At 37.9% G+C, this 14505-nt stretch overlaps 1 protein-coding gene across 2 annotated transcripts in view; it reads left to right on the top strand.

The window, feature by feature from the left end:
• The window catches only part of VSTM2A (V-set and transmembrane domain containing 2A), a 34078-nt gene extending 19792 nt beyond the window's left edge, over positions 1-14286 (top strand). The window contains exon 5 of one of the 2 annotated variants that reach the window (XM_019540867.1): positions 10989-14286. In XM_019540867.1, the coding sequence (XP_019396412.1) occupies positions 10989-11077 (89 nt within the window). In that variant the 3' untranslated portion in view covers positions 11078-14286. Of the gene's footprint in view, positions 1-10866 lie in introns of both variants that reach the window. The other variant, XM_019540876.1, reaches the window with a different exon arrangement.
• The last annotated feature ends 219 nt before the right edge of the window (positions 14287-14505 follow it).

Below are 14505 nucleotides of genomic sequence, written 5' to 3'. Positions count from 1 at the left end.
GAAAGATTTGGAAAAAAAAATGTTTGGAGTAGGAGGAAGATGAAATTATACCTGATTTTCCCTTTGCACCATTTTTACATCCATGCATTTTAGTATTACTTTATCTTATTTATTTGTAGTACCACTGTCCCTATGAACCCTTAGTTATCATTCTGTGAGGAAGTATCCAAATACAGAAGAAATACATGGGCCAAAGCTTACAATCCAAGACTAAGGAAAGAGTAGGTAATAGGTACATACAGATGGTTGCATAGAATGAAACAACCAACCTAATTTGTTTCCTTTAATTCTGATTTACATGAAGGAGAGAAAAATCAGGATAGGCTTTACCAGTAGGAATACACAAGATAAGTTGTCTGTTTGCCTACCTAGCACAGATAGGTTTTTCTATGAAAGATACTTCATCTTCGATGCCTGTTATGTATGAGCAATTTTTTGGGGGCTGGGGGGCATTTTTCTGTTTTATAGAAAACTACTGAAAGCTTTTGAGAGAGATTTGGGGACCATTGTGCTTAGGATGTTTTTGGGATGGAGGGTGGATGGTAAGTAACATCGTGGGGAAAGGGGATGATGGATACAATTAAGTTTTGATTTGAAATCTAACTCACATCTTTGTGGATAATTTTAATGTCTCAAAACTATCAACAACGTGCAGTCTTTTTTTTGGCTTTATAATTCTATGGATAAAATAGTAATGAACATTTTACATGGGAACCATGTTTGGTTAAAATGAAGTTTCAGAAGCTGTTCAGAACACAGCTGCCAACAATGAAAGAAGTCAGTTGCAATGGAAATGCTGAGTATGTATAAAACAAAAGAAGGAATGCCTTAATTGCTCCTTTGCCCATCATACATCATACAGTGTTGGAGACATTTTCTACTCAGAGTTTCTGGTGGAACAGTAAAGAAGTAGGTGTTCAGCAAACAATGAACAATAACAGGAGTCACAAACCATAATACCAACCATTCCCTACCAATTTATAGAGTTAGGATCTCAGCTGCTTTAGCCACAGTCTATTGCCTCCCCTTTTGTTCTGCTTACTCTAATGTACATAAATCTTGGCCTGTTCTTGACCCTAGCCTCAGTAGCTTGCACTAGTATTTCAGGAGCCAGCAGGCAAAGAATCCAGTTAGCAACCCTATTACTGAGAAGTGCTTGCTCTCATAAGCAAGCAATGGAAGTCAGTGACATTACTCACAGAAGTAACGGATATTTAGCAATATTGCAGACTGTAGGCCCTGAAGTAGGGAGGCAAGCAGAATAACAGTCACATACAGCTGAAGTACTTACGTGGAGAGCCTTGACCAAAAACCACAGATAACCCATACTACAGTCTTACAAAGGTGATTAAATGGATCAAGAAAGTTACCAGATTAAAACAACGAAGACTGTGACATTACACTAATTAAATAGCTATGAAAGTCTATGAGGAGACTAAAAGAACATTAACTGACTCAGATACATCAAAAATATCTAGATTCCTGCCCAAAAATTTGAATGAATTCAGCCAGTTTTTGTTTGTTTGTTTGTTTGGGGTATTTTTTCTAAGCTTTGAAGAACTGTAAGGGCCTAGAGGAAGAACATCTATGCAGCAAGGCTGAAAGTCTAGACTTGGACTCTAGTATTGCAAGTACTGCTTAGCCCAGAAATCTTTCTGCCTCATTTTATCAGTCTGCTAAATGGATAATGAATGCAATTTACCAGCCTCACAGGATTGCAATGTCTTAATTGACATTTTGAGACTTGCTTTGAGATTCTCAAATAGAAATGACTTTTCCTGGGAAAATATCTACTTGATGAACATCTGAAATTATTTTAAAAGTAAAAACAAGAAGTATAGATAAGCTTCTCATAAACAGTACTTCCACTCCTAGTAATGATGCTTACCATGGGATAAATGTAGTATCATTAATTCACTACATGCCAAGTTTTTCTTACCAGATGAACAGCAAAGTATCATAAAGCATTTCTTAATAACATATAATGAAAAAATATATTTTTAATGGAAGAGGGGAAGCTGGATCTTTTTGAGGGGGCAGGGCGGGGGGGGGGGGCATAAAGGACCTGGGTTCTACACTGAATTGACCTAGCAACTTAAAGAAAAAATAGATGGATTAGATCTGCTATGTTATCCAGCCCACATCTCTAGAAATATGTGATCTTCCCAACGTCACACTCATTGCCATTTTGTCTAATTTGGAATGACTATCCCAAGTGACTGAGGCTTCTTCTACTTTGCTTTGAAGGTTATTCTAAATCTAGGGCCATCAGATGACACAGTCATGCACAGATAGTTTTAGCAATGCCAGTCTGAATGGAAAGAGGGGAAAGTGTGTATTTAGAAGGCAAGACAGGTGACTACTGAGCTAGTCAGGGGAAGTAATGAAGGAGAAAAAAAGAGTTTAACTTGAAAGGATTGAAAGACAAGAACACAACTTGAGGTGGATGGAGCTCTTAGTTATGGGCTGCATATACGGGGTAAGGCAAAAGAGAAAATATTCCCCAGGTTACAGTTCCTTCATATACTTTGTCAGCTTTTCTGCTCTACTCTGAAGTTCCATAATGTTACCAAAGCTGAACTTATTGAAAAGCAAGTGCCTAAATAGGGATCCATTAACTCTTGGTATGCCTTCCATATATAAAGCCTGCACTAACCTACATGTTGCACTTGAAGCTGCTCAAATATTGATCACATTAGTGGTAGCATGAATTTGGAAAAGTCACACCTTAAGGCTGTAAACCTTCTCTGTCCCCCTACCTGCACAGCTGTGACTTGCCACTAGAGGGGTGGTGAGAGGGGTGCTGACTAGGAGCTATAGCTGTGAGTTTCGACTACAGGGCTAGTGAAAGGTTCCTATCCCTGTTCTAGGTTGTATGTGAGAAATGGTTGGTTGGAGATAGGAACATGAGGCTGGGAGAGTTAATGGTGAGTTAGACCTCACTTCTAGACCTGTCTGTGTCCTGCAACCTGGCTACCTAGCATGCAGTCTGCAAGCTCTTTGTATGGGGTTGCACCCATGGTGGTGGGGAGGTCACACCCCCAAGGGCAGGAAGGGGAGTTGGTTTAATGCCATAACCACCCCCCAGGCAGTAGAATTCAGGGAGAGGAAAGCTTGTGTACACAGAACAGGAGGGTGGAGGATGTGCATCCCAGGATGCTGTAGGACTGCAACTTGGGTAGCTCATCTGTGGGGAGATGCCACACATTAATGTTAAATGAGCTGGAGAACGCAAATCAGAGATAAATCTGCGCTGGAATGGCGTAACTTTAAACTGCCTAAAATGTGTTTAAATTAGTTTCAGGTGTTAATGTGTGGACAATCCAGGGGTTAAGCATGCCTGGAGTCATCTAGAAGTAATGTATAACAAAGCCCTGATTTACTGACTTAGCCTACTGTAAATGGGCATCTTATTTTCTGTTCAGAATCACTCATCCCTTTCTCATGCCACAATTTTTCCTTTCCTGTTTTGGGTCATGTTTTGCAAAGTATTATCTGGTAAATTAAATCTTGTTTTGTTTTATTTTGCCTATCTTTGTAATCCCCCAGGTCCTTGTACTCACAGATGTTTGTAGCTATTCCTAGTCTTCTAGTCTAGATTGTAATTGTCACACAGCTGTGAGCAAATTACAGTGCAAATTATAGTGCGTGACCCAGGGACAGCTTTAGAAAACATTATAACCTAGGCACAGAACTTTGGTAAACTTCTTTCCTTGCTGTTCGCTGCTCTTGGAGTTTGAGTGGACTGATTTGTTATGCTCTATATTAACAACAAATGACTATACTCACTCATCTGTTCAGAATAGGAAGTAGAAGGGATAGAGTGAGAGTTTCATACTTAGCACTCAGGAAAAAGGGAGGTATAAATGAGTACACATCAGTTGTTTGGACCTGAACATCCTGAGTTCTGGGTTGTCCACCAGCACATTTAAGAAATGTTCTTATTTGTTTATTTATCAGTATTTGATTTCTATTAGGTAGTCCAGTCGAGCTTTCACCCTCAATGTCTTCTGCTGATTTAACTATTGCTTTGCTTATTCCTTCTTTCTAAATGATAAGGGTTAGAAAATGACAAACCTTTAGATGGGGTTTCAAGATTCTCCTCTTTTCCATGGCTTAGTTTGACAGTGGCTTTCCCCGAGTTCAGAAGATGGATAGGAACATCAGATTCCCCAAGGAAGGGAATTCTTCAAATGTCTGATGCGACCTGCACTCAGACCTGAACATATCAATTTGGTCATAATGGGATGGAATATTTTTGTTTTGTTGTATAACATCTCTAGAATGTATATGAGTCATTGGATCTGAAAGTGTGAGATAGGAGAAATTCCCTCTGAAAACTGAATTCAATATCACTTTATCTTGAGGGAAATTGTTCAGATATGAGTCACTGGTATGTTTTAGATTCAGAGATTTGGAGAATTTTGAGATTTCTTTATTTTTCTACAATTTAAAGAATAAACTAATGCAGCAACTTGTACGGAGAAGGGGAGGGGTTTATTCATTCCAGGTTTTGTGAAATATATGCAGTCAGATTTGAAATTAAATGAGCATCACCTGGTGTCAACTTTATTGTAGACCCAAATATTAAAGGACCTTTTCTTCAATTTATGATTCACAAATCTCCCAAAAGAAGCATTAAGTGATCCTGAGCTGATTTTGCAGGGAAAGTAAGAACAATTATGACTTCTTGTGGGTTTCACTGGGTCTGCTTTGATGCTTGCTTTGGATATTGCAAACTTAAAATCATAAAATAATGCTGATAAATAGGGAAATATAAAGGCACTTTTCATGTTTGAAAAGAAAGTGGCAGAATGGCTTCATTTAATCCAATTCTGATTGTAACTGAATAGAACTCAGAAAGTACAGAGATTCAGTACACAGATCTAGAAATAATTATAGATAGACAAACAGATGAACATTGGGAAAGTTTAGAGACATAACATTTTTGAGACTACATGGTAAATGAAAAGATTTCTGATTAACTGCTGTTTGCATACATCTCCTTGGCCTACTTCTAACACTTGAAATATCTGGCCACATTTTACTCAAGTTTGGTAGCATCTTATTCCCTAAAAGTTCTTCTGAATTCAGTGGAACTCTTTCTGGTACAAGATACTATTATTGCTCATAAAGTTGTAAAAGTCCAGTCATTAGAGTTAGTGCATCTTCAACATGGTGCAAACTGGGAGTATGTGGGATTGTTTGTATGGGGGTGACCGAAACTGAATTTGATAAAGGTGACCACTTTTATCAGCAGACTGCCTTATACTTCAGTTTATTAAGCATTTCATAAGAATTCAAATTAATGTACCTGTAACTAGATGGAACTACAACAGTCGCAACTTTTACATAATTCATATTTTATTCATTAAGAGGCAATAGAGAAGCAAAAGAATCACCAAGTAGTAAAAATTTCTATTTACTTATTTATATTTTTTATAAAAAAGCTTGCTTTCCAAATACAATTTTTCTATAATCTATATCAAAATGGAAGCTGGAGGTACCAGTTAGCCTCTGAACACTGATCATTTTCATCAACAATACTGTGTATTTATACATTTCAAATAACACTGTCTCCTGAGAAGTAACATTTTAGAAGTTCAGCTTTATCAAATTAAACTTAATTCCACAATAAAAGAATATTTAGCAGTCTTTATATATGCTCTTACATTGTAGTAGAATGCATTACAATGTTAACTATAAACATGAGTTTATTTTAAATACAAATGTCAGAGATATTTGTTATCTTTTTATTATAGTTTTTGGAACATTATTTCCATGGGTGAATCTAGGATTTTGAGAAGGGGGGTGGGGGAGGTGCAGATGGCATCGTTATATATAACACAATACACATTTTTATCCAGGTAAAAAGACACTAAAAGCTTCACTAATAAGTAGGATCCTAGAGCTATTTTATTCAATATAGGATTGCAGCAAAAAACAAGAATTTTATTTGCATGTCCATTAGTTTGCTATAACATATATATGAAAACACAGCAAACTAGACAAAAATAATCCAAAGATGTTGTTTCATTAGTCTCTGAGTCATTATAGTTATATGTATGTCTCTTTTTCAGATTCATAAAACAACATCTAGCCTTCTTGAGCATCTGGATAGTGCCTCCAATGCTTCATTGAAAGTGATTTCCACACCTGAGTTAATGTTTTTAGCTAGAGCTAAAAAAAAAAAATAGTCATCAGGGCTGTGAAATGGGAGCTACCTGACTAGGAGCAGCTAACAGACAGAAGCATTGCAGAAGTAAGGATAGCTGGAATAGTGGAACCATTAAAGACCATTTAAAAGGAAAGAGGGTTATTCACTCTTCTAGAATGAAGATTTTAGAAGGAATCAAGCAAATTATAATCAGCCATGAAGTCAATGGACTCCCTCACTGCTGCCTCAATAGAAATGTTGCTGCCACTGCTAGGCAGTTGGCTTTAAACTTTGGATGGACAAGGAGTCAAAGTGGTCACTTGTGGTTCATAGGACATAGCATGGCAACCTTCAGTTTGGACATTACTTAGCATTTCTATAGTGGCAATAACTTCTGCATGTACCCCTTCTCCCCCCACACAGAGCCACACTTCTTGCAGACTGCTGTCTTGCACCCTAACATAATCATATGCAAGCTCTTCACAGCTCTCTTACTCTGCAATAAAATCTCTTTTAGCTGTAATTTCATTAAATAGAAATGAATGTTAGAAATAACAGGGACATGAGGAGTAGATTTTGGAAACTGATGTATAGACTAATGGTTCTCAGTTAGCATTGCCATACTCACAGTCCCATCTGTGTTACTGAAGTCCTCACTAGACACACATACACTGGATCCCAAACCCCAGAGAATAAGACTCTGGATGCTGGAGGTATTTGAACTTGGATCTGATTTATACAACTTAATTCAGCCTCTAGATAGAACTCAAATCTGTAGGGGACCCCAATTTAGATTTGAATTTAAAATTGAAATTGCAGTTTGATTTTTTGTTGTATAGACTTCACTGTTTCCTAAAAACAAGAAATTAAAAGGAATGAATATATCATATTCATATATCATATATCACTGAGTTTAAAATAATACAGCCCTTAACACAGGTGCAGGCAAGATCCAGCCCACAGGCCAGATCCAGCCCACCAAGCCATTCTATCTGGCCCATGGAGCCCCTAAAAATTTTATTAAATTAATATTTATTCGCTCTGGCTCCCTGTCAAAGCTGGAGTCAGGGGCAGTAGAACCAGAGGGAGCCCTCAGCAGGCTTGCAGCATTGAGCAGCCCAGCCCCACTCACCCCAGCCAGTTTCCAGCTTTCCTGCCCCTACCCTACTCTAGCACCACGTGGCTGTGGCTCCTGGCTGCATCCCTGGACCGCAGAGCATGGGACCATGTTGGCAGGGCTGTGTATGTGTGTGCACGCACATGTCAGCAGGCACAGGGGCAGAGTACATGTGTGCCTGCAGGCATGGGGCAGAGTATGTGTGTGTATGTGTGTGTGTGTGTGTGTGTGTGTGTGTGTTCATAGGGTGAGTCCCACATGCACACCCCTCTATACACATGCACCTACACCCTCCCCTCTCACACAAACCCCAGTTACCCTCCCCCCATACCCACCCACACACCCACAGCCCCCACAAACCTATACCCACCCCCCACAGTATTCAAAAATAAGACTTAATTTTAAGCTATTGTGCAGTCACCTCTGTGTACACTACACAAACACATGTAAATCAGGACAAAAATATTTTTTGAAATCAAACTAATGAATGTTGCAAATGATCACTTTTTAGAATATAATTTGGTATTTTTCTGGTTCTGAGATGGCAAAACCCTTTGCTGAAAGGAGCACTTCCTGGGGCAAGGAGAGGGATGTCTGGTGGCAAAGGTCAGAGGTTAGGGGATGGGACTTTTGGTCACAAGATGGTGACCAGGGGGCAGGGCACCTGTCAAGAGGTGGGGCTACTCATGCGGCCCTTGACAGCTTGCCAAAACTTGGTAAGCAGCCCTCCACCTGAAATAATTGCCCGCCCCTACCTTTATAGATTTTTTCTTCTTCTCTGTTTTAATATTTTCAGTTTAAAGTATTTGCTTTCTTCCTCACACACAGAAAGGTTGTCATGTCGGGAGGGAGAGTCTTTGATCTAATGTGAGTGTAAAGGAAGTTATCCTATGCTCCAATGAGGAAACTGAATACATGTAGATGCCAACTGGATTTCAGAAGGTATCTTTGAAAGGTTAAGAATGCATCTAATCTTTGCGGTCATTCATGCTCACAATTGCAGCTTAGAAATCAGTTTTTGTTTGGTAGAAGATATTACTAGAAAGATGTCTGTTTATACTGGATGACCATCACACAAGGGAAGAATAACCTACTGGAACAACTAAACAACTTCATTAAGGGTTCCTGTCAGCCTTTGAGACCTGGTTTAGGAGTTCTGATGCTGGTCTATAGCTTATTATGTTTTATATCCAGAGTGACTTCAGATACCCTTAACATCCTTTTTTAATTGTGAAGCTTGAAATAGTTTAGCACTAAGCCTGTTCCCAAGCTGTCAAATATGCTTTAACTTGCACATGCTGTACGTAACCCAATACATAATCCTTTCAGAACAATCAAAAACAAACTCACCATAGGAAAAAATAAAGTTATGTTTATGTTTTGGAGACTAATTTCTGCAATGGTTGAGTTAAAAGAATGTTATCTTGAGTATGCAGCCCATTACCATTAATTCTGGGATCAATGGAAGAGATGGTATAAAATGAAAGATTGCTTTGCTAACAAGTATTGCAGTTTTGTCTTCTGGAACTGTGAAACCTGGAAGTAAGCTTTGTTTTGAAATGTATTTCCCTTCCACAAGATACAACAGTTTTACAATTATCCAGTTACACTATAATTTGTTGTTCAAAACAGGATCCTCTTCCAAAACTTGACATGGCATTTTTGAACATTTGTCAAAAATGTGTTCTTTGTATTTCATGCAAAGAGTATGTGATTCCAAAAGCCATTACAAATCATATATTTAAAGATTTTGTTTGATAGATTCATATATGATTTTGACAAACATACTTAAGAGAAAATAAAAAGATACAGAAACTACTTACAGAAACACAACTTAGTCTAACATTACAAACATCCTCATTAAGCTAATTCAGAAAAGAGGAAACCTCATGAAGGTATAAACCACAAATTTATATATTATTTTAAAGATACCCCCCTACGACAAAAAATATACAGAAAATTCTGTTTGCTTGAAGATGCTAGAGTAGATATTAAAAACTGGGTTATGTTAATGTTTAGGTCCATTCATATACACATGTAGGGATATAAAAACATTCTGTAACAAGTAGTTCCACTGCACTCCTGATCATGAAATTCACTCATACATTTTTGTAGACTTGGGTCATTGTCATGCGTCATGAGTTTTTGAATTCTGATATGTTATGTTATACTGTCTATGGGGTGGGATTTTCAGAGGGGCATAAAGAAATTAGATTTTCAACTCAAGTTTTAATTGTAGTTGGTTGTGTGTTAAGTGTTAGTAGCAACTTCTGTATATGCAAGTTACTGTTGGGTCAATGAATCCGATTAATTCTATGCACATGTTTTATTTACAAAGGAGGCAGTATATGGGAGATAGGATTTTATTTGGTCTCCATTCTGATAGGGAAATATTATCTGAGAAAAGAAACCAAATATTTCTTGCTTCATATAAATATATAATCTCCAGGTAAAGGAGGCTATTTAACTAACAGATGCCCATAAACTGAGGGGAGAACTAACATTGCTACCAGCTCATCAATCATTAACTGACTTTTCTTTTTCATAATGTATACTATTGTTGTGAAATTAGATGTATATTTTTTGTTGCAGTGAAATTTGGACTCCCACTGTATATTAAGGTTCCATGTATAAAGGATTAGATGTTTTCAGAAATAGCGAATCAAGTACTAGAATGTAGCTCAATAGCAGCTCAATAGGTTGCTTTAAGCATCAGTAACATTTTCTTCTTGCTGGTGCCTGTAATCATCTATAACATACATCCTACTACTGTCTGTTATATAATGCACAATCTATAAGCCTTTATTAAACCTTTATAAATAAAACCTTAATATAAAATGTAATTATGTCCAATCTATAGCATTCTCCTAATCTAGTATAAGACTTTTTGATCTGCATGTTTCTTAAAACATTTGTTTATAGTATAAGAAAGTGCCTATTAGATGTTCAGACTTATCATGTCAAACATCAAGGATGACTTGCCATCATTTCACTATCAGTGTAGTTCTAAGATATTTTATTCTGATAATACACTTAACACCTCATATGTCAGTTTGAAAGGCTATGATTTATAGGCTCCATTACCATAGATTTCTTAAAAAAATTATTAAAACATACTGGAAAAGATTATTACTCTAATATATATACATAGACATTTCAGCATACATTAGTTTTCCCAGACAGTATATTGCCATTCTCTCAGGTTCCATAGCAGTGTTTCTATTTTACATGAAAGTATTCTGAGGCCACCAAAGGATATAGCCCATATTGTCATTACAGGTTATCTATAGAAATTACTTTGTAAGGAATGCTTTGAGATGGAAGGTGTTTTGATTTGTTCCTCTTGATTTATGGTCACTGGATTACATTGTTTTAAAAGACATACAGAAAAAAACAAAACCAAACCAACAAACCTCCCTGGGACTGAAACACTTTGTATGTGTTGTTGTTTGCAGTGCATGCCAAGACATTCATGGGCACCAGAGCCAAGCTGGCGAGCTAATTAAATATATAAATGTATGTGTTTAAACAGCCTTGTAAGGAGCATTGGAAATCTGCAAGATGAGCGAATATCTTATAACTTCTTCCGCAGGTGCAAGGATAGCTACAAGCCATGGACTTTCTGTCCTGCTTCTTGTTTGTGGCTTTGTGAAGGGTGCTTTGCTTTAACCTAAAAGTGCTGACTTTTTCCAATATCGCTTTCTCTTCTTAAAGCAAAGAGCAAATCGCCTGTAAAATCCACGGAGCGGACAGCAAAGTTGACCCTAACCTCCAACCACCACTCTGCACCCAATGTACTCTAAATCTCTACACAAGGAGCACCTTCTTCAGGAAGTACAAATAATACAAAACAAAATAAAATACAAAAATATATAAAAAAGAAGAGGATACCACACATTTTCTTGAATATATATTATTTTCTTTGACGTATCACTGATCTTTTATTTGAAGAGAACTGGTGTGATGTAATAGGACATTTTGTAATGGCAAGATCTTGTTTCCATTTCTTTCGGCAAGTAGAAGCATTATATCCTTGACTGCTCAGGGGTTGGCCTGTGAGTCATCTGTATTACACGATTAATTGTGTATGGCATTTGGTTTCCAACTTTGAAAGAACTGTTCCAGCCTGGAAGCAAACAGAGGCCAAAAGAACCAAAACAAATCTCCAGAAAACAAATTGACTCAGTGTCAGCTACAACAAAACACTCCCACAAACTTTGACAAAAAGCCATTTTTTTTGTTTGTGGGGAGGGAGGGCAAACCAAAAAATTCAACCTTAAAAGCAGCTAACAGGACTAAAGGATGTGGTTTCTGGACAAGCAAGCAAGAAGTTGTACTAAGGTTTTTGTTCTTTTGTTTGTTGTTTGTTGCATTTTTTTTCTTTCTCTCCTTTTCCCCCCTCCCTCTTCTTTTTTCCTTGGTTTGTTTCTTGTTCAATGGTGGCAGTTGCTGACTTAGGCCAACTCCTGATGACTGCGTGGAGGTTAATATAAATACATCTTTTTGTGTGTTCTATATTTCAGTGTGTTTTCTCTAATTTTGCAACTCCTGTATATGCAAAACTAACTAAATTCTGTAAATTGCTAACAGTATGTGTGATATGACTTCAGAGTAGACATACTATGGTCTTCATGCAAGCCAGTTTTTAATATTATCTATATGTCATGCCACCAACAACCATCTTTGTTTCCTTTTTTGATGAAGCATTATTTTTTAATTTGTAATTCAGTACTGTGTGGATTTTGTAATACATACATTCACTTCCACTGGTTTGACCCCTTACAGATGGCAGTGCAGCCCTCTGTTTACTCTGTAAAATGCACATTAAAATTTGTTATGGTCTCTGAACACTGAACTATTTTAGTTTTGTGTACAGTGTGCTGCAGTTTGATTGCTCAAAGCCCTTTTAATTTAAGATGCTTGTTGAAGATGAAGTGATTTTAACAGTGGAGAATGTAAATGTGACTTTGCAGAGAAATACTGAGTATGAGCAAAGTTAAAGGATGGGGAGACAAGCCGATAAACAAATAAAAAAGTCACAAAGTGAACCAAACTGACATGTTCTTGAAAAATTTATTTCAAGAATGGCTTTTACAAAGTAATTTTACTGTACTGGTTCGCTACAGTCACAAAAGTACTGTGACAATGAGGTTGTTTTTTTTACTGTTTCTATAGGTTTTTTATTCTTCATTCATACTCTTATTCAGATTACCTTATGCTATGCTTATGAACTGAAAATGAAATGTTGGTGTTGGCTGGAAGTGATATGCATAACATGAATTACACTCAGTAATGAAAAAAGGAAAATGTATTAACATTTGTTGCTAGAAACAGACAGTTTTTATTGTTTCCTCACTCTCTTTACTCTTGAACAATCCAAGTCCTTCCTGCTTGTTCATCTATGGTCCGAACAATCATTTATATAGTACTTTACATGATTCTTTGATCTGTTGGTAAAAGACCCTGCAACACAATATGGTCAGCAGAAAGAATGATATCTCATTTTAACCTAATATCTCTTTCTCCTCATAGTCAAAAAGAAGTAGCTACATTCAGTGTCCCTAAAATCTAAGGCAAGGGTTGGAAACTTATGGCCCATAAGATCTGGTCTGTGGAGCCACTGAATCTGGCTCATGGAGTTAGGGAGCTTTGGCTATGTTTGGTGGTGGGTGGCTATGCCTGCCCTGTAGCTGGGTGATGGAAAGAAGTGGTGATAATGGCAGCAGGTGGGTCCTAGTGCTGGTCTTCCTTAGATTTGAGCTAGGCCATTCCAGCCCATTGCCTGAAAATGTTGCTGGCCATTGGTCCAGGGCCTGAAGGTCTAATACTGGACTTTTCAAGAGTCTCCCAATGGCCTGTTCCTCTTCCCTTTAAATTAATGGCACAGGGTCAGTCTGTTGGCTTGCTCCAGCATGGGGTCAGAGTTTAGGATCAGTCTGTGGGTGCAAATCTGCGTGCCAGCCAGGACTGCCATGCTGGGTCTGGCCTCATAATGATCCCATGCACTGGTATGATCATTCAACCCCATAGAGCTCCCCACTGGTATGGAAATTTGGCAGCAGGAGAATGGTGCCAGCATTAATTGCCACCACAAATAATGCTGCCACTACCCCGTCATGATGGTGGGATCCTGCACTGCTCCCTCATTGCTACATTTCTGCCCCCTGGGTAGTCCCGCAAGCTGCATGACACAGCTTCATGAGTCTTGTATCTGGATTGCATAAAAGTGCAAATCGTGTTCATTTTGAACAAGAGATTACACTAACTTCACTGGGAGTACTCACAGTATTAAATCAAACACAGTTTGGAACATAATTTACATTTGTTAAAAATATATTATATAATTCCTGTATTTACTTGAATATAAGGCAACCCTGAATAGAAGGGGACCCCAAATAATTAGATTATGTATTTGGAAAATTTATAAATTCATTATAATTTTCTAGGTGTAGAATCTAAGCATTGAAGGGTTGTCTTAAATCCCCCCACCCACCATGTGCTTCATGCCTAGGAGAGACCCCAGCCCAAGCCAGAGCTGAACTGTAGTGGGAGGGGGTAGGAAATAGAAGTTGAAGAAGGGAAGTGGAAGCGGGAGCAGGAGGGTCTGACTCTGGCGCAGACCTGGGCTCAGGGCCAGAGTGAGAGCCACACCCACCTGTTCCCCCTTCTGCTTCGTAGGCAAATATAAGACAAGGGACTTTATTCTCCATTGTGACTGTAAGGTAAAATCTCATTTTAGAGTTGAGCAAATACAGTAGTACACATTTCCTTGTTGTTTCTTATTGTTAACAAACTATTATAATCTAATCCAGAGCAGAATGATACAGTCAGGCCAGAGGGGGAGAAAAAAGAGAAAAATTAATTTGTTTAAATGTCCCAGTACAGAATTTTGTGTTAAAGAAATTTTGTTAATATTGTTAATATTGTATAGCCCTGTTGATACAGGAAATAAAAAGATCCTTGGTTTAATCTGAAACAAGGCTAAATAAAATTAAAGAAAGTCATGAAAGAGTCTGAGCTTCCAGACTCTTTTTGTGCAAGCATCTGCAAGTTCTGCATTTAAGTGATGCATCTCAGGACATTGGGTTACACTTGAAAAATTCAGGGGGCTGACAAGCATAAGCAAACCATACATGTCCCCTAGGAAAACAAGCATGTAAGGCCTGAGCTTAGAAGGTAACCCTGCAAGGAACTGAGAAACTTCAGTTCCTATTGACACCAAGGGAAGCTG

Source organism: Crocodylus porosus, unplaced genomic scaffold (genome assembly GCF_001723895.1).
Source record: "Crocodylus porosus isolate Cpor-Errol unplaced genomic scaffold, CroPor_comp1, whole genome shotgun sequence".
Lineage (NCBI taxonomy): Eukaryota > Metazoa > Chordata > Crocodylia > Crocodylidae > Crocodylus > Crocodylus porosus.
The sequence above is the reverse complement of the archived record's forward strand: the minus strand, read 5'-3'. Positions and strand labels throughout refer to the sequence as shown.